Source organism: Octopus bimaculoides, chromosome 14 (assembly GCF_046866305.1).
Source record: "Octopus bimaculoides isolate indiv1 chromosome 14, ASM4686630v1, whole genome shotgun sequence".
Lineage (NCBI taxonomy): Eukaryota > Metazoa > Mollusca > Cephalopoda > Octopoda > Octopodidae > Octopus > Octopus bimaculoides.
In genome coordinates, this window is record NC_142941.1 from 30,367,743 (window position 1) to 30,389,753 (window position 22,011).

Sequence of the window (22,011 nt, forward strand, 5' to 3'; positions counted from 1 at the left end):
TTTCCACGTTTTACTACCAAAAATGCATATTTAGACTCGCCAAATTTCATTCCAACGTCTTTGGACAATTGAGTTTTGAGATCCAGTTGCTTTTTCTTATATGATTGATATTTGGCTCATATTACTTCAGGTGAAAGGGGTTAATAGATCCATTGGATCTAAGCTGTTATGAATCGTGATTAGGTATGACAGGGGTTCAGTGAAAGTACAAAGAGTAGTACTTACAAACTATCACCCTGATGGATGTCTTTTGGGTCATGTATAGTCAGATTTGAGGTCTTCATTATCGCGTTAGTTAGGAGGTGTATGGCAACTTCAAGTGGTGATGCTTCTTTGGTTAATTTCAGTGCTTTGAGAATCCACCCATGTATTATACTATCAAAGGCTTTTTGATAGTTCAACCACAACAAGTTTTTGCTATTCTTTCGGGCTGTTTATTGTAACATTTTGTTAAGTAGTAAGTGCTCAACACCCCGCCACCGCTTCCTTCTTTCTCTCAGCTTGTTCTGTGGTTACAATGTTATCTTTGGAGAATTGGGTTGCGAAATCCAGTTGCTCTTTTGATGTGGTTAATATTTGGCCCATATTGCTTCAGATCATCAACAAAGAAAGATGAAAGGTGTCATTGAATCCATTCCTACAGCTGCTGTTTCTTGATTAGGTATGGCATATTCTGTAGAGACAAGTTGGGGCAGCTAGTGCTCAGCTGATGTTTTGACAAGCTATTGGGCAGTAAATTTTAGTTCAGAGGTGTGGCTATCTTTCAGAGATGAAAAGGACGATGGCAGTTGATATCCATGTGGATATTATTTATGTGCTCTTGATACTCTTCCTAAACAGTCATATTAAATATCGCCTATAGAAGTTGAGAATTTTAAACCAATATCTTGTAATAACACCTTGGCCTGAGGATTTCGGTTTGGTATTTTTCTCAGGACTGTTTGAAATACTGCACCGCCGATATTTTGTAGAATTTTTGTTTAACACGTTTGCAGTATCCCTGTTCTAACTCATCTATCCATTCAGCCTTCTCAGTTAATCCATAATTCCTTTTCCCAAATTGATTTCTGGTGACTCCCCACTTGCTCAGTAGATGGAATGTCTTTTACTGATATTCTTATTTCTGTTGAAGCTCTGTATATATTTGTGTATGTATGTGTATATATGTGTGTATATGTATGCATGTATGTGTGTATTATGTATGTATTATGTCTGTATGTATTGTGTCTGTATGGGTGTATGCATGCGTGTGAATAAATATGTGTGTATAGGTGTGTGTGTATGTGTGTACATGTGTGTGTGTGTATGTGTGTGTATGTGCGTGTGTGTGTGTGTGCGTGCGTGTGTGTGTGAATATGTGTTTCTCTGAGTTCACATGTCTGTGCGATTTTGTACGTGTGTGTGTGTGTGTGTGTGTGTGTGTGTGTGTGTGCGTGTGTGTGTTCTACTATTCTCCGTCTCCGAATGTAAGAGTTGATGTTTCATCAGGCAGTGCAGCAGCTCTGTAGGTGTTTCAGTCCCTTCCAGCACGACACCAGAGCTGCCCGGGGCCATCCACTGATGTAAGCGACAAAACTCCTGCACAGCATAAACTCTGTTGAGTCAGATGTTGCGACTCTGAGTCAGATGTTTATATTATCTTAAGTGCTCTACCTTGCTGCACCGCACGTCCTCTACCGTGAACTAGATATAAGGGCTTGCTTTCTCAGCGACTTCTGACAATGTTCTGGCGACATTTTTCTCTCCTTCGAGTTAGTACAAGAAGATAAAATGAAAGCTTTAATTTGAAGGTATTGAAAGTGTAAAACGTTATGTGAAATTTTTCATTGCAGTTTTGTTTTCATATAGTGCTAAAAGATAGTTACATTGTGATAATCTATCATTATTGTAATCATATTGCTTTTAGTAAAGTTTGCTATAAAATAAAGGATACTGGGATGTAGCTATTAAGAGAAAGGTTAGGCGTGTATAGTCCACTCTCTTAGACTGTTTATAACTCTCCAGCTATCTATGATCGATGGTGTCAACTTAACAATGCATACAAGAAAGTATTACATCATAGTCTGTGGGTCATCAGACCTCGTTGTTTTGCCTAAAATATTAGAACGAGGCTAAATCCTTATGTATTCTAAATATAAAAATCCTTATATAAATCCTTAAATATAAATATATCCTTATACAGAATTAATTCATACGCCATATAATAAAAATTATATTTTTATAATACACCAAATACTAGGTATACAGTGCTTGTTATGACATGAAAATCGATTTTAGATGGACACAGAGTTGAATAAAATACGTCTAGGTCGAAACAGTGAACCTTTCTTCAGTTGTTAGATTCACATGTTAATCTTTAATAGATATAAGGCAAAATTATTATTGAGGAAGGCTAAATATAATTCAGTGATATAGAGTTAATTAATTCATACATACTGTGATGCATTATATAAGTTTTCTCGTAGATAATATAATGTTACATGCCACTTAACTTTAACTTCTCAGATAATAGTGATTGACCACATGACGGGAATTTCTATCGAAGCCAAAGCTCCAGGTACGAAGACGCATTGTGTAGACGAGTTTCGTGGTGGTAAGTGTTATACTTATTTCTCTTTTGAGCTTCGAGTGGTTGCGTGTTTGTTATTTCTAGAATTATAATCCACATAGTAATAACTGTTAATCCTTCTTTACGTAACCTTCTTCATGTCAGAAACATAATGGTTGTTATACAACTTCAAAGAGTCAGTGTGTCAGCCTCATGCTGATCAACATGCACCAAAGTAGTCTTGTCTACAGCAATTTATTCGGGTCACCAACAGTCTAAACGCAAACATATCCCCAGTTGTGAAAATACATACGTAGTTACTTGTTCGCGGTAACTATTGTTGCAAACTGGAAATCAGTTCTCCACTCGACATCTCTCTCTCTCTCACACACACACACACACACACACACACACACACACACACACACACACACACACACACACACACACAAGCACACACATACACAAGCACACACACAAGCACGCGCGTTGTGAGCAAAAATATTACTCTCTAAGATGGACCAGATAGTAAAGTCCATGGGATTGATGTCTGGACTTGAGGAAGGCCATATCAGTTTGTCCCCAAAACTGCTGAAATACTTTTTGTATCACCTCTGTGTCAAATTGGATGTGTAGGCCGGAGCCCCGTCTTGAGTGAAGATGTAACGGTCACCAAAGCTTTCTGTAACCCAGAGTAACACTTTCTTATCCAACATTTCCACATAAACTTCACTGTTGACCGGGAACTTGAGCTCATCAGATGCAACTGCGGTCCACACCATGAGTCAAGCTGGCTTCTGACGGCGTAAATGACTCCTACCTTCGAGCAAATATCCTGCATTACGTGCATAATGCCTGCCATTCTGCCTGTCAGTAACTGCCTCCACGGTGAAGATCTCGTCGGATCAGATAAACACTTTAACAGTGCGCTTTATCTCAACAAACATGATTTTACTCTTGTTGAGCTGTGTCTTCATGGAAGCTGCTGGAATTAACTGCCAGGATTGTTTCTTGTATGCAGTTAGCTTTAAATTCTCTTTAAAAACCTTGTACATTGACGATTTCGAAATATCAAGAACTTTTGCAGTTTTGCACTCTTGCGGGGATTTTTGGTTCATTCGCTTCTTCACAGCTCCAACAGTTTGTTTGGTACGAATTGATCGTTTCCTACAAGGAATTGGCTTGCCAGAAGTAGCAGCGGACTCCATATATCGTTTCCAGGTACTGAACACTGTTTTACGGCACACATTCAACGATTTTGTTATGACCTTGTTGCTCACTCCAGGTGTTTTCAGAGTGACAATATGGTCTCATTTTGCTTTCGACACCATGATTGTTTACAAACCTGTTATAGACGAACGAAACAATAGATACATAAACAAAATACATATGCAAATCTTTATGTAAATGGAGATAATATTACCTGAGCCGATATTCTATAGGAAGAGTTTTAAACATGGGTAAATCTTTCTGGGACATCCTGTATATACAACGAGTGCTGAGAATTCTTTAAAAGATACTTATGCATGTAAGAAACTAGCTTGGAGTGACTGTATAACATGCTTTAAGACATCAATAATCAATTACTTTAAAGTCAAGAAAGCTTACCTTCTTCAGGGCATGTGTAGAAAGCATTTTTCTCTATGGATCCGAAATAGGGACTATGAAGAAAGAAACCCAAGATTATCTTGGTAGGATTCTCATGAGTGTTCAAAATATCTCATGGCGTGATTAGAGGGCTACAATGCAGATTTATGGACGCATTTTCACATCTACTGTTATTGGTCAACGTTGGCAAGGCTTTACTCGCCACTGCTATCATGCTGAACAAAAGGCCATGTAAGATGGTTTTTTTTGGAGGCTTCCACAACATTATAAAGAATGAAGATCGCTTAACTACACTGATATTACATCGTGTAACAACTTCTGACCTTGGCTAGCAACTGTTACTTCCTATTTGCTTACCCCAGAAATTATGAAAAATAGCTAACTTTACTTTTGTCACATACATTTAAACCTTAAAGAATCTCTCAACACATGATCATGATGCTCCCCTACTACTGCTGTTCATGATCAGAGATGCATATATTGTCAGCCACTAAGGGACATGCTTAAGTGGTTATGGTCAAGCAACTGACAGGCAAATATGTGGAATTGAGCAGAATATTTGCTATAACTATATTTTTGCTTCAGCAACTCAGCCCTGAATCTATCTGAAACGTAATGGAAAATAGGAGGTCAGTTTCAAAACATTGATGTCAGGTCAGAAAAGCAAAGTTTGAAGGGAATAGTAGTCATTTCCTTTGATTTCTAGACAGAAGCAAATAGGAAATAACACTTAATGACCAAAGACTTTAAAAATCTGTTACACTGAGTTATTGGCAAATAGACACATCATATGCTACCAAAACTAATGGGAGGCATAAATTATTTGTGTGGCATTCAGAGACGCATCTCAGTTGTATCTCCCAATGAAGAAAAGTGATAATGGGAAGCTCAAGTATTGTTTCCGTTGTTTGTTCATGCTAGTTTTATACCTCATCAAGTTGGCTCCGAATGTAGCCTACAATGCAATAGAATCAAATTTCGAGGGTGAGAGCAGATACGGCTTTATGGCAGGTAATCTTCAATATCACTCATCCGTTTCCTTGCCAAAATCTAGAGGCAGGCACAGTCCTTGTGCGAAACTTTTTAAACTAAAGTTTTCGAAACCATATTCTCACTTCACTTAGAAATACAGCAGTGAATATTGGGGCAACCGCAAACATATTAATAGAGAGAAACAGAGAGAGAGAGAGAGAGAGAGAGAGAGAGAGAGAGAGAGAGAGAGAGAGAGAGAGGGGGTGTATGTGTGTATATGTGTGTGTATGTCTGTAAGCATGTATATATGCATGTATAGCTTTGTTAAGCTATGCATAACATTAATCAGGAACAAGAGTGTGTCGGGCTATTGTTTATTTCGCTTTAATCAGCTACACTGTGAGGGCAAGTACGATCGGTAATTTAAATCCCCAGCCCCACACCCTTCCAACCTAATCAGAAGTCACTTCTCTGCGGACCAGCTCGCTAGTTAGCCGCAGTGAAGGTCCCTGTCTACAGTTCGTCTGCTATGAGTCCATGAGCAGTGCCCTACATATAGTTACCTCTCAGAACTGTTGACTGTCATTGGAACCGGGAGGGTATTTTAACCACCCTGCCGTGCGTTTAGTTCCTCGGCTCTTTAGCGACTGCTCGTTGTTAGGGGTTGGTGTGACTTGCTTTGGGCGGCCTTTGTTGGGTGAGTTACTTAAACGGAGCTGTCAGTATCAAGATGGGCCGGTTTCAATCTATCGATGGAAACCGTGTTCTTGTCTGCCAATCAGGAGTTGAAATGACTTGTCTCCTGCATGTATCACTTCATATGGGCCATCATAGGGTGACTGAAGGGGGTATTCGTCATGCGTCGCGACGAAGGAACACAAAATTTGCCTTGTGGAGGTCATTTGATACAGATGCTCTAAGTGTACCATGTATTGGCATGGGAGTAGGGCGTAACTGTCCCAAACTATCTCTCAGTTGCGTAAGATATCTTTTGACATCTGAGTCTGACTTTGTGTGTGGAAGGAACTCTTCCGGCACTGTAAGTGGGGAACCGTACACCAGTGGGGCGTTGCGGATTCTCAACATCACCCATGGAAGTTGATCGATCCAGTTGGTTGTAAGGGACTCCTTCAAGCGGCGGTGAAATCTCTCTACTAAGCCGTCAGCTTTGGGATGGTAGGACTGTGAAACAGGACTGTGGGGGTTTACAGCTGCTGAGAGGTGCTTTGATATGTTAATGGATTTTGACTTGTTGACAGGGGATACAGATTTTGGTCCACTCCGCAATTTGCTTGACATCAGGTGCCGTGTGGCTCTGGTACCGGGGTGAGAGAGCCCGTGAATAACATCAAAACCTTCCAGCACCAGACAAATGGAACGATTGGTCGCGGCTTCCAGTGGATACATCACTAATGCAACTTTTTGCAACACTAAAGCAACATTAATGCAACTTTTGCCTGAGGAAACGAACACGTGTATTAATATTCCTTTTAAAATATATGGATTTTGCAAATCATATTTGTAATATCCTATGGATGGATAATAAAACAACTAAAGCATGGAGTTAGTGGAAGCGTACGTAGCAATGCATTAAGGGATTTATGAATTTCCATCCCAAAGTTCTTGTTATTATTATTATTATTATTATTATTATTATTATTATTAAAAAAACTGACAAAAGCTGATGATGTCATTCTATCAACGTATGGACGCTGGTTACCCACGTTCATAGTTTACGTTTCGTTTCTGAAATTTTGAATTTTCAATCACCTTTTGGTTTGAACTTGAGAAAGACAGACGTTCTGTCGAAATGTTGTTCAAAAAATAAAACATCTAAAATCCCACTCTTCGTCTTGACTATTTACCTTCGTGAAGAGTTACGTCAATCCTTTTTTTTTTAAATATTATTATTATTATTATTATTATTATTATTATTATTATTATTATTATGTGTGTGTGTGTGTGTGTGTGTGTGTGTGTGTGTGTGTGTGTGTGTGTGTGTGTGTGTGTGTGTGTGTGTATCTTTTACCTTTTATCTTTTACTTGTTTCACTCATTAGACTGCGGCCATGCTGGGGGGACCGCCTTGAATTTTTAGCCAAATGAATCGACCCGTGTACTTAGTTTTTAAAGCCTGGTACTCATTCTATTGCTCTCTTTTGCCGAACCGCTAATTTACGGAGACGCAAACACACCAACACCGGTTGTCAAGCGGGGATGGTGGGGTGGATCAAACACAGACACAAAGACATACATACGCATAGATACATACATATATACGAGGGGCTTCTTTCAGTTTCAGTCCACCAAATCCACTCAAACAGCTTTGGTCAGCTTGAGGCTATAGTAGAAGACACTTACCCAAGGTGCCACGCATCTGTTTACATGCCTTTGCTTAATTACCTTTCTCTCTTTATTGAATAATATATACATTCAAGGCGACACAAGCTATAACATGGGACAGAACCCGGAACCATGTGGTTGTGAAGCATCGGTTTCAAGTCATGGTAGTAGCTGACAGACACCTCCCATCACACATAAGGCAGGCTTCCATACAGTTTTCGTCTACCAGATTCACTCATAAGGCATTTATCTAAGTCGTCGCGCTGTGGGACTGAACTTGAAAGCACATGGTTATAAAGCAAGCTTCTTGACCACACTACAACGCCATGCTAGCGCCCATATAGAGAGTCTTTTTTTCTTTATTTTATTATTAAAACATCAAACTAGGATTTTTACCTTTTTGCTTTTCAATCACTTTTTTTATCCCTCGTCTTACTTTTGACCTATTGACTAACACAAATTCATTTACTCATAGCGGAAAAATGGATAGTTACTTTGAGCTCAGCCACTACTATCAATCGCCTTACAATGGATTTCGAAGGGTCAATCCTCAACGAAGAATATTTCTATCTTGGCAGTTTGAAAGCCATTGATCAAAAATACAATATTAACCTTCGGGACATTGGAAAATTGCTTTGTTTGCACTTGACTTGGTATCCCAGCTTTGATATAAATAACCGTACAGTAAGTATAATTATACAAGTCGAGACCTTGTTTGTTCTTGTTATTGTCGTTGTAGTTTCAATATTAACAATAGTGTAAGGGCGGCGATCTGGAAGAACCGTTAACAAGCCAAACGAAATATTTAACGGCATTTCGTCCGTTCATACGTTCTGAGCTCAAATTCCGCCGAGGTCGACTTTGCCTTATGGGGTCGATAAAATAAGTGCCAGTTGAACACTAGGATCGATGTAATAAATTTACCCTCTCGCCCGAAATTACTGGCTTTGTGCCAAAAATTGAAACCAGTATTAATAGTGTGGTTTAGTATTTCATTATATGCCTGTATATTTGTGTGTGTGTGTGTGAGAGAGAGAGGGGAGAGAGAGAGAGAGAGGGAGAGAGAGAGAGAGAGAGAGAGAGAGAGAGAGAGAGAGAGAGAGAGAGAGAGAGAGATGTGGTGAAAGAACAACAAGCAGGATGTATTAGATTGGTACACACGAAAAAAAGAAATCTTTAATGCTTCGAGCTTACACCATACTGCAGAAAAGATAGATGAGAAGAGATAAAAGAGGTAGAGGGAAAAAATATCTGAATTAGACGGTCAAGGCATACTGAAGTGACTGGAGGAGGAAGTAGTTAGCTTAAGACGTGAATGGCAAGGTAGACAACAGTGAACTGGCATGTGTGTGTGCACGTAAGTACGTGTGTGTATGTAGGAAGCTAATGTATGCGTGTATATTGTATGTATAACTGCGATCGCGTTAGTTGGCACACGTGTGTGTGTGTGTGTGTCTGTGTGTGTGTTTATGCATAAAGCTAATGTGAACTTGTGTTTATGTGAGCATGGCAGTTTGTGTATGTATGTTTGGCTGATGCAAAGTATGCGTGTATACTCTATGTGTTTGTGCGTGTGTGTACGTGTGTGTGGGTGTATGTATGTGAGTGAGGCTATCTCATATATATATATATATGCGTATAAGGCTATCAAACGTGTGTGCGTGTGTGCGTGTGTGTCCTGCTTTTTAGTTGGTGTGTACGAGGTTATCGGACAAAGTGTGTGTATATGAAGATGTGTACGTGTATATACTGTGTTTGTACGTGTGTATATGTGTGTATAGGCGCTTCTATGTGTGTGTATGAGGCTATCAGATGTATGTGCGTGTTATTCCGGACAGAAATGTTAGGTGACAAAAGTGGTAAGTGTTAGAAGTCTGTGTGTGTGTGTGTGTGTGTGTGTGTGTGACAGCTGTTGCAGAGAATAACAAGTTGTGAGGAAATGGTGTGAGACCGAAGTGTAATTCCCGAAAAGGTTCAGTAAAACATTAAAAATTCTCCGGTCGGTTTGTCCAATGTACGAAGAGTGACAAAAAGAACAGAAGATGCAGTAGATGAGATTGCTGGTGGTAGAAGCGGTGGCAGTTACTGGTGAGGGTAGTCATGTTAGAGCGGAAGAGACAGATGCGGTAGCACGTATGAGAGCATGTGAAAGAGCCAGGTTGTGTGCCGGGAATGGGAAAGAAGCTACTGACCACTAAGTCACATAGGTTGCAGCCCCGTTTGATGGAGGGGAGGAGTAGGTTGAAGAACATGTAGGAAGTGGAGAGATCGGATAGAAGCCAGTGGAAAGCACATAAACTGGTGTTAGGAGAGTTGAGTCCTGGGATGATAGATGAGTGGGTAACAGAAGCGGGTGAGACTGAGACGGGTTCTGAGAGAGAACGCAAATGCGTGGTCAACAAACCAGGTAGGGTGAAGGGCAGTTTGGATAACAGTATGGAGTATCCCCTTTGGATGAAGTGGCAAGCCATGAGTTAAGATTGTCACACAAAGTCCTAGTTGTCACTACACAGCCGATGAAGAGGAAAGGACTTAGAATAGAGGATGGACAGTTTGATCTGGGGAGGTTGGGAAGAGAAGAAGTTGAGGTAGGGATGGTATTCTGTGGGCGTATAGTGGATAGAGGTGATAGGAGAGAAGTGGTTCATGACAACAGAATACCTAGAAAATTAAAACGGAGGTGTTTGAGACAGAGCAGGAGAATTCAAGGGTGGGATGGAAGAAAGAGAGGGTGGAGTAAAGTTGTTCACAGAGGAGTGGGGTCGCGCTGGTATAGTCGTCGCTGTACCGATCGTATGGCTCATAGGACGATAAATTGAGAGGATACTTGGGCCTCAACGTGACCGACGTACAAATTCGCGCTGTTGCGGTCCATTCTCGTTCTCATAGCTATTCCTGATTCCTGATGTTAAAGCTCTCCTGCGAACGAGAACCAATTGAAGGAGAGTACCTGCTCACCTAAACAGAGGAGGGTAGAGGTGATAGGCTGAGAACAGGACGTAAATAGAGGAAATGGTTTAGTACAAGGAGGCCTTCATCGTTGTGGTTAACAGTATAGAGAGATTATTATTATTATTATTATTATAACAACCAATTACTGATATTTCTGAATGTGTTTTACACGTACGTAAAAGGTTGTTACGTAGGTACAACTGTCACCAGTCGATTACAATGAAATACATTAGTGGAATAAAGTTTCTCCCAATATCTAGTAAACAGCCTAAAAAGTCACATAAAGCCATAAGAGTGACTACGGTTGAACAAGTTTCTAAGGAGAGTGGAGGCATTTAAAAGGTATACTACAAAAATATAAGATTGCAAATTACATATGGTACCAGTTTTGTTGAGTAAGACCTTCACTTCAGATCTTAGATAGGGGTGGAGAAGAAAATAAAATAAAATAGTAAATAGGTTGACTGAGAGACCGGGGAAAGATACAGAAGTAAATGAGAAGCAAGATGTGTCTCTATAATAAAGTGATGTTAACTATTTTCCTTAAGGTAATGCTGGAACTTTAATTTTAATTTATTCTTGCAATTTGCAATTATTACATAGCATTTGTTTGATAAAGCCTTTGTAACCTGAAGCTATCTATAATGAAACAATAAATGTGATACATGTGTTCGTGTCGAAAGCCATTTCACTAATATTAATATTGCATTGTTTGTTTTTGATATATTCGTCGGTTTTGTTATATTCGTCATTATGTATTCATTTCCTCTTGTCATAATACTCGTGTGACATCATTGAATAAACAGTGTTAAAATTGTCATGATTTCCAATAGACTACTGATAAAGAGGTCACATTTATGCACATCCGCATGTGTTACCTTCATGATTTAAAAAAAAGAATCTCATTATTTGTCTGTAATGATGGAAGTTTGTCTGTGTCTGAAAATCATGAAGAAGAGCCGTACGCCCTCAAGTGACAATGTGAACCAATCGTTGACGCTGCAGGGATTTTCTTCCTGCTGCGCTAAATAGTTTTAAAGTGAGTCAGTCAATGCAATCTGATCCTACTCTTGGAACATGGAGGTTTAAAGACAGTGACTCAGTGAGGCGAGACGGTTACGGTGTGCTGCAAGCTGTAGGATTTACATTGGAGTGGCCTTCTCCTAAGTGAATTACCTTACAAGACTGGTGTTTGTCCAAGTTTCGTCCTCTTTATGCCAAGATAGACACATTACGTTGTATGGTTCTTATCTTATAAGACCGATAAAATAAGTAGCAGACAGCTAAATGGAATTGAAATAATTACTAAAACCAATACAAAGTAGTGCCCACTCCAACAGGTTGATATCAGGAAAAAAATTCTAAAAAATAAACGATTTTCTATTTCTTATTTTTTTCTTTTCAGCTTACTTTGACTCGTGAGCAAGAAAAGTATACGTTTCTGACTTCAAGTCATAATATCGCGCACCAAGCAACATATCCTGTCAGCACCTGCCGTAAGTATACTAAAAAACAAATCAAGGTAGTTAGCATAAAGTATGGTGGTAGTAGTAGTAGTAGTAGTAGTAGTAGTAGTAGTAGTAGTAGTAGTAGTAGAGGCAGCAGCAGCAATGGAATAGTTTGTCATATTATTCCTAATGAACATCTTAACCGCATGCACAAAAAATCTAATCAGCCAAAACCTCATATAGGTCATCATGTAAAGAATATTTCTCTTAAATTATCCAAGCAAGCCTCTACTGTAGAAATAGTTAATAATAATTCTGAATATTATAATGGTGCTCTGTTCAAAAGTGGTGTTGAGGATAAGGTTCAGTTCATTACTACCCCTTATGCTAACAACTCTGATTTTTGCATGATTTCTACACAGAAATATGCAAAATATAACTACCCCTTATGCTAACAACTCTGATTTTTGCATGATTTCTACACAGAAATATGCAAAATATATTAATACATCACACAGCTCAACCGTAAATTATTGCAAATAATCGAGGAAATGATAAGTCTAATATAATCATATCTAATATTAACAACCACATTAATAATGTAGCTGGTGGTGGATCTGAGAATAAAGACAATAAAAGCCCTGATATGCCTGTAGACAAATAAGTTAATAAAACTTACAAACGACAATAGTCAATCGAAAAACTTTGAAGGTAAATACGCAGCCAAACATAGCAGTAAAAACTATGATAAAATTGAACATATGCTAAATGTAAGAGTAAAGATGAAACGAATTACCAGTGCATACTAATCCAAATACACTATCTAACCTAAGCGACAGGAAAGGAATTAGCATAATCCACTTTGACATTTTTAAAATAGAATATTCAAACTTCGCATCTTCAAGAAAACCAACAAAGGGTTAAAAATTGCTACTACTCACGAAAAATAAAGATATATCAAAACGGGAAAATTAAAGATAACATGATTTAAAACGCCATTCACAAAAAAGCTCTAGGACAGATATAACTAATGTTTACTTTAATATATTATGTTATAAAGCTTTTCTTCAAATCACGCATTTCATTGCATTTTATATAAGTAATCAATTAGATTCGCTTACTCTACATCATATCTTGCAAATATTATAAATACTATAACGCCAGTAAAACGAAGAAGTATAATCAAAGTTATACACACCCACACACACAAAAGAAAATAACACAAACTCTCAGACTTACTCTACAGATCTGTATAGCCCCAAAATGAGTGAGATTCAGAATTTAGAAAACAATAATACAAAATCTTACAACTTTAATACAATACAACGGTCGTCAATCTGATGGTAACGTAATTAAGAAACAAAATAGAAATGATAATCCTGTACATCCTGCTAGTAACATAGCGCATGAAATCAACACTAGTAATTCTTATCCTAATAATGATAATAATAATAATAATAATAATAATAATAATAATAATAATAATAATAATAATAATAATAATAATAATAATAATAATAATAATGTACCAGGCAGTGGCTCTCATGGCTTCTGATCTTAATTGATTGGAAGTGTTATCATGTACGTTTTGTCTTGGTATAAAAGATGGGCTACAGCAAATATTCTGCTTAATACCACAGATTTGCTTGTCAGTTGTTTGACCTTAACCAGTTGAGCATGTCCCTTAATGGCTGACGATATGTGCATCTCTGATCATGAGCAGAAGTAGTGGTGGAGCATCATAGCCATGTGTTAAGAGGAATTCTTTGGGGTTTGAATAATTCACCTTGGGAAACATGGGTGCTTTGCTCAACATCCTTAAACAAACCTTATTCAGGGACCTTTTGAGCGGGATGGGTTACTCAACCTGAAGAAAATTCTAACTGGGCCCCACCTGCGAGGTCATGTGCTGTTTATCTTGATATGAGATCACCATGTCGCGCACATATGGTTGTGATGCATGTGCCTGGTGTACCCTTATCAGACGGGTAGTCATGATGGGTATATTGGGCTTCGTATATTTGTACCCCAGTGTCACTTTGATGGCATGTACTGCTCTCTCACTCAATAATAATAATAATAATAATAATAATAATAATAATAATAATAATAATAATAATAATAATAATAATAATAATCCTTTCTATTGAAGGCACAAAGCCTGAAATTTTGGGAGACTAGTCGATTACATCGACCCCAGTGTTTTACTGGTACTTAATTTTTCGACCCCAAAAGGATGAAAAGCAAAGTAGACTTCGGTAGAATTTGAACTCAGAAGGTAATGCCCTGATGCAATACCAGGCACTGGCTCTCATGGCTTCTGATCTTAACTGATTGGAAGTCATGTACGTGTTTTGTTTTGGTGTAAAAGATGGGCTACAGCAAATATTCTACTCAACACAACAGATTTGCTTGTCAGTTGTTTGACATTAACCAGTTGAGCATATCCCTTAGTGGCTGAAAATATGTGCATCTCTGATCGCGTGCAGAAGTAGTGGGAGAGCATCTTTGGATTTAAATAATTAATCTCTGGAAACATGGGTGTTTCGTTCAACATCCTTAAACAACCCTTATTCAGGAACCTTTTGAGCGGGATAGGCTACTCGACCTGAAGAAAATTCTATCTGGGCCCCACCTGTGAAGTCTTGCACTGTTTATCTTTATATGAGATTACCATGTCGCGCACATATGGTTGTGATGCATGTGCCTGATGAGTATATTGGGCTTCGTATATTTGTACCCCAGTGTCACTTTGATGGCATGCGCTGCTCTCTCACTCAATAATAATAAGAACCTAATGCACACGAATTCAAACTCTACAATCAACCCATAGAGGAAATCTAATAAGTAATCTAAAATAGGTACTCAACAGGAACTTAACGTAAGTAGTAATAATAGCATTCGTAATAAAGTAGAAGCAAATGATAATCATAAAATTGTAAGCCCATAAGAACACGATTCAGTTTCACAAAATAATGTCTTAAATAATAACTGTAGAATGACTTTCACTTGTTTACTATGCAACGATATCTAAGAGATGCGGTATCGTTACATTAGCAAATGCCAGGTATTGCATAGAATTTGCTTTTAATTCCTTAAAAACCACTACAACACAGATTCAGAAATAAAAAGAATTACGTAATGCAACTTGACTAGATAAGCACAGCTTTAATTTCAACTCAGCAAATATAAAATACTCTCTACACTGGGAAATCATAACAAGAGCCCCTGAACCTCTTCCTATACTCGAAATAAGAAAGTATGCAAATTATTAGGCAATGAGCACACACACACACATTCGTATGTACACACGCTCACGCACGCACACACACTCACACACACACACACACACACACACACACACACACACACACACACACACACACACACACACATACACGCATATATATGGGTGTGTATATGTTGATCGCTCTTGTCAGAAGAGTATCACCCCTTCATTGAAGCTTGCATTAATATGTGCCGCAGAGGACGTGATTCTGGAACTCATCTCACAAGCTACTTGATTTCTCTCCGGTTCATATAAGTTTAGGTAGTTGGCTAATTCAGCTCTTAAATAAGAAATCGCCCACATACATAGCATTTGAATTTCAGATAGAATTCTGCAGGTATTGTACTTGAGTTTTGATTACAGCGTGGACAGTTCAGAGCATCATGCTCCACTCGTTTTGACTCATAGATATCATATATATCATATATATTCTTAACAATCTTTCTCCATGGTGCACAATTTTCAGCCAATGCCTCAAAGCTTTAAGATTGATCTTTATAACATCCTTACATCACTTCATTGGTTTATGTTGTGGCCTTTTCCCTCTGGTCAGCTTTCCATATCTTCTATTCTAACATGATCAACCCAAAACATTTAGTTCAAAATTATTCTTTCCTCAATACTGGTGCTGCTCACTTTCTCAAATGCAGCAGCAAGAGGTGTTCAGGATGCGTCGGATACAGTTCTGATGAAACCTCTCCAACTGCATTATGTTGTCTATAGGTTGTCTACATTTCGCACCCATATAGCGGGGCTGTAAGAACACAGGCTTCATACGCAGAGAGCTTTATGTTTCATATGATATCTCGATCTGACCAGACTCGCTTGAGTTTCCCATAAGCAACACGCTTTCGCAATCTTGTGATTTATTTCGGTATCATGGGTGCCAGCGTACATCCAAGACACACAAAGCTGTCCACTACTTCAAGCCTTTTCCCTCCCACGATGATGCCAGGAATCACATATGCTTCCCAACTGGTGAAGTATACATGACCTTTGTCTTCTGCATGCTAATATTGAGTCCAAATGCAGTGCGTGTATCAGAGATGTCCATTATCATCTGCATGTCTTCTACTGTGTAAGCCACAAGATAAAAGCGCTCTCTGACAAGAGCATCAAATATTTTTTGACTTGGTGTTGAAACGTTTTAGATTGAGGACTTTGACAGAGTCTCTAAATCGTACGTAACCATTGATTTCGTAGTCCTGGAAACCATGTATTAGTATCAAGGCAAAGTATATGAGTAACAGAGTGGGTACTAACAGGTCACTTTGTTTGACATCGTTTTCCCACTGAAATTAGTTCTGAAAGCATTCCATTCAGGTTCACTTTTGTCTTCAAGTTATGATGAACCTTCTTAAGTATCCCTACAAATTCAGGAAGTCATTCAAGCTTCCCCAATATGACCTACAATGCACTACAATTAACAGTATCGAAGGCTTGGTAAAATCCACAAGTACCTGATAGAGTGGAACACGTTGCACTACACTTCTCCATAAGCTGATTAATTGAAAATCCTGTCTATTCTACTTCGTTTTGCCTTGAATCCATATTGGGTCGCAGGGGTGATGCCAGGACAGATTCATCTTGTTAGTTGATTTAACAAAACCTTGGGCAGGACTTTGCCTACCGATTCGAGCATGTTCATAAATGGCCATACCGATATTTTCTCCTTCAGAGCGATTCAGTTCAACAGGTATTCCGTCCAGACCCGGAGCTTTTCCTATGTTTATCGCTTTGCTAGTAGACCCTGTCACATCAACGGTGGGATTATTCACCATCTCTCTTATAACCTTCTTTGGCGATATTCCATTAATAATTTCCTCAACTACTGATGAGTAATTAAACAAACCTTTGAAGTGTTCAGTCTACCATCTATTGACTTCACTGTTGCCGCTTTTGAGGACTGTATGACAAAACTTGACTGTATGATGCTTTCAAGTCTCTGCAGTGATAAGATCTCCTCATTTCCGCTGAAATTCACATCCCACCGTCAGTTATTCTTCATCTTACGCGTTTCAGCTTAGACTTTACCTCTTTGAAAGCTTTCTCAAAAATGATCCGCACTGGGCCCTCTGCAACAAGGCATTTGTCCTCAATGAACCTGGTGATTGCAGCACCATTGTCATCAAACTAGTTTCGATATTCTTGAGGCCTCAACATTATAAACCTGCGTTCTGAACAGATCCTAAGTTCTATCAAAGACAACGTTGTCAAGTGCATTATGAAGAGCATTTCGTATTTCTGAAATTTGCCATTTGGACCCATCTATATGTTTTAGCACTTTGACCCACGTTGTCCTCGCTTTTCATCTGATCTGCATTTTCATCTTACCACGTACAAGTTTGTGGTCTGTCGCACTTTCTGCACCACGCATTGCTCTTACAGAACAAATATCCTGAGGTCTGTTTTTCTAGAACTGATATCATCTAAGATGTGCTCATGCTTAGATCTTAGGTACTTGTGGATTTCCTTTTGTTGAAAGCAAGTATTGCACACATCTAATTCAAACTCAGTAAAGATTCACAGAAGAAGTTCCATTGGTATTCATTTTGCCCATACCATGATGTTCTAAAGTACTCCAGACATTGTGGTCACTTTCTACATGTACATTGAAATTTCCAAGTAGCAAGGTCTTATTTACATATCGAATCAATGTTATACAGCCTCGTAAAGCTTGATAAAAAGTCATGATTGGCCAATATTCAGTGTGGGAGCATATACCGAAATGGCAGTCATAAAACGTCCCTTTGACAGAAGAACGTTCAGGTGCATAGTTCGATTGCCAGTACGATATGGCAGCTCCAGTCATTTAAGGACCTCTGGCTAGAGGGGAAAACTCACTCCACTCTTTTTCGTTTCCTTTGGCTTCCCTTTCCAGAAGAACGTATAGTCAACATTTATTTCTGAAAGATCATCTTCATCCCTAAGACGGTTTTCAGAGAGAGAGAGAGAGAGAGAGAGAGAGAGAGAGAGAGAGAGAGAGAGAGAGAGAGAGAGAGAGAGAGAGAGAGAGAATAATCAAAAAGACGGCAACGCAAGACCCGGCAACTCCAGCGACCAGCGGACACCCATCTTAACGGTAGAAAAATTTGATCCCATCCTCTTACTTCGGGAGCGTAGGATGTGAGAACTTTGATGCCAAGACCACCACCCACCCTACCATGCGATCAATGCCTGAGACTTCCATTCTTGACTTGGCCTTCTGAGCTATGTCAGGTTTAAGCATCACTGTGGCACCAGATAAACCAAACTGAGACACAAGTGTTACCGACGACGATGCTTGTGCTAAGCATCAATGACAAACAGGCGCAAGATGACTAGTAGCTGTATCATCCGCAGGTTTTTCAGTGTCCTCTTATAAAGTAAAATATAAAATAAAAATATAAATTCAATTAGTTTTTTTAAAATAGTTAGTAAAATTTATATGTATAAAATCATAAAAATATTTTTCTTATATAGGTATACACACGCGTGCGCGCGCACACACTCACATGTACGTAATACACATGTATACACTTTTGGATTGCCGTTGACTCTTATGATCTCATCCGCCCTTTGATGGGTCTTGTATTTTTGTTGCCGACGACCTGGCCATGCGACAGGTTGTACTGGGTTACTTGTTACCGGTACTTGAAAGCGATCGTACAAATGGATTCGCGCGCACGCACACATACTCACACACACACACGCACGCGCGCATGTATATAAATATATATATAATAAATGAAAAAGTGCATTGTAAATAAACAATGACAGATAAAAATCGTTTACGTATACTGAGGGAACAACCGGACGGGAAACAGACATAGAGGGGCCCTAATTCTTCATCAGTTATCAGCCAAAATGGTAATACTCAGTTTTACTCCATTAATAATAAGACTGAGAACTTCCCAGTCGCAGAGAATGTCGGGCCTCAAGCAAACAAAACAACACTGAGTATGCATACGAAAGTTTTAAAAAATGTTATTTAAGACGATGGATAAAGACGAAATAAATAAGAAACGAGCAAAATTTGGCCTTAGGGCCAAGAAGGCAGGAATGGCGAGTAACGCTTAGAAATCATAAAGGATATGGTGTGTGTTGGCACTCCATCGCTTACGACGTCGAGGGTTCCAGTTGATCCGATCAACGGAACAGCCTGCTCGTGAAATTAACGTGCAAGTGGCTGAGCACTTCACTGACATGTGTACCCTTAACGTAGTTCTCGGGGATATTCAGTGTGACAAGGCTGACCCTTTGAATTACAGACACAACAGGAAGTAAGAATGAGAGAAAGTTGTGGTGGAAGAGTACAGCAGGGTTCGCCACCATCCCCTGCCGGAGCCTCGTGGAGCTTTAGGTGTTTTCGCTCAATAAACACACAACGTCCGGTCTGGGAATCGAAACCGCGATCCTATGACTGCGAGTCCGCTGCCCTAACCACTGGGCCATTGCGCCTCCACAAAGAATATGGAAATAGCAAGAAAAGAATTTTTTTGCAACCGAATGGCTGGGTGACCGGTGTGAAAACGGGAGAGAAAAAAAGAAAAGCTGGCCACGGGTCACGTGTCAGCAGCAGGTAGAGGAGAAAGGGAGAGAGAGTGACAGAGAGAAAGTAGAGGGAAAACAAGGGAAGAAATGAAGGGAGAAAGGTTACAAATAGAGAGAGAAAATAAAGGAGAAAGTGGACAGGCTAGAAATAGAAGTAAGAGGGTGAGCGAGAAAAGGAGAAAGACTGAAGGCAAGAATAGAGTCACACAGAATATATATAAACTTATTGCTTAAAAAAGTCGGGTGTCCGTGCGTACCGTTACTTAATAAATGGAAAAATGCATTGTAAATAAACAATGACAGATAAAAAGCGTATACGTATACTGAGGGAACAACCGGACGGGAAGCAGACACAGAGGGTTCTCTAATTCTTCATCAGTTATCAGCCAAAATGGTAATACTCAGTTTCGCACCATTAATGATAAGACTGAGAACTTTCCATATTGGTGGTACCTGCGAAAGTCGCGGAGAATGCCAGGCCTGAAACAAACAAAACAACAAAGAGTTGCCATACGAAAGTAAAAAAATGTAAGACGATGGACAAAGACGAAATAAATAAGAAACGAGAAAAATACGGCCTTAGGGCCAAAAAGACAGCACTTATGAGGGGTACTGAAAGGTTCTTGGCTTTAAGGGTATCGAGAAAAGCCTGGTTGGAGGCCTAACTTTCCGAGTCTTTTTACAGGGCTTAGAAAAACTGAAGGACCATTGCAATTATTGTGTGAATCTGAGAGGGAAATATGTTGAATACAATTATAATTAACTTATCCTCCTGTATTTTCTTTTATCCAAAGCCAGGAACTTTTCAGTACCCCTGGTATATTATGGGATTTATATATCTCTCTCTATGTATATATATGTATGTGTGTGTATGCCAAACAGACACGCGCGCACGCACACGCACACACACACACACATACACACACACACACCCACACACACACACACACACACACACACACACACACACACAGACGCATATATATGAATTTTCCGGGTTTTACTATTTCATAGATTATTTACCAAACTGACGGTTGTGTTTTTGTCTATCTCTCTTGTACCTAGATGATGATGAAACGCTCACAGGTTTACTAATAGATGATTGTATTGAAAATGTTGAATACTCAACCCTTTGTGATCGAAATAATTATTTTCAGCTAAAGAACACTACTATAGGTAAGTCACAGCCACCTAGTACCTCATTATGGGGGTGGGGGTGGGGGAGGGGTCCTGTCCGCATAACTTCCTTGTATTCTTGCCTCATGCTCTGCATCTAGTTTCTTGCCTCATGTTCTGCATCTAGTACGGGAAGTCAGAACCAAACCAAACCAAACCCAACCCCAAGCAGGTTAATCAGTCCGTCTGTCTGTCCAGCAATCAACGACACTGTTGGACAATTTGGATCTGCTCCTCTAGATGGTGAGCTGTAGATTCAATGACTTCCGGTTAGTTTTTGATCCTCTCACCGCCTTGTATTCACTTAGAGTAGTGCCGATCACCTTGATGCGTTTGGTGTCCGATATTAATACAGTGACTTCATCCACAAATGCAAAGCCGGATCTTCCACATCCTAGTTTCTGCGAGATGCGTCCCAAAAGCTCCAGCTTCTGCACTTGTGATTCTAGAGTCAGTACTTAAAGAGAGAGAAGAGGAAGTATCCTTGACGAACGATCGCATGATACCGAAGATTCCGACAGGTAGCCATTTGCTCTGACCACTGTATATTGTAGCGATTCAGCTTCTGAAGACGGGACCGAAACCAGCCGTCTTGAGGACAGCCTCCTTGGGGACAGCCACCAATTACTGACGAAAGCTTCCGACTGATCTAAATTTACTAAGACCTCAGTAATGCCGACTCACTTTCTTATGATGTCTCACGTGAGCTGGGGGTTGTCGTGGATAAATCTGTTTCGTATGGCACGTGTCTCTGCCTCACACACCGTATTGATAACATACACCAATCTCTTAGCTAACAAGCTAGCCAAAATTTTCAACTCTGCATTTAACAGAGTTATGGGCAAGAAGTTGTTAGAATTATCTCCCTTGTTCGGGATAAAAGGAGCCCAAACAAGTCTGGCATATGATAGTAAAGCTCGTGGGGCATACTATGCAGCCCCGGTGACTTCTCCATCGTGCAGCCTGTCATTACTTCCTTATTTCGTTAGGTGTTATCGGCATTTCGCACAACTCAGTATTCCTAGTCGAGAGTCGCGACAGTATATCGAGGTTGACGGCAAAGTCCACCCTTGAATCCAGCCCACCATCCATCCCAAACAGTTGAGTGATGTGCCACTGAAGAGCCGCACAAACCTGCTTGGA

The 22,011-nt window shown here is 39.5% G+C and overlaps 1 protein-coding gene across 1 annotated transcript in view; it reads left to right on the forward strand.

Moving 5' to 3' along the window:
- Nucleotides 1-22,011, forward strand: part of LOC106876261 (uncharacterized) — a 98,762-nt gene that overhangs the window by 57,531 nt on the left and 19,220 nt on the right. Inside the window, exons 11-14 of the mRNA XM_014924751.3 lie at nucleotides 2,506-2,593; nucleotides 7,946-8,154; nucleotides 11,828-11,918; nucleotides 20,758-20,868. Of these exons, the coding sequence (XP_014780237.1) occupies nucleotides 2,506-2,593; nucleotides 7,946-8,154; nucleotides 11,828-11,918; nucleotides 20,758-20,868 (499 nt within the window). The remainder of the gene's footprint in view (nucleotides 1-2,505; nucleotides 2,594-7,945; nucleotides 8,155-11,827; nucleotides 11,919-20,757; nucleotides 20,869-22,011) is intronic.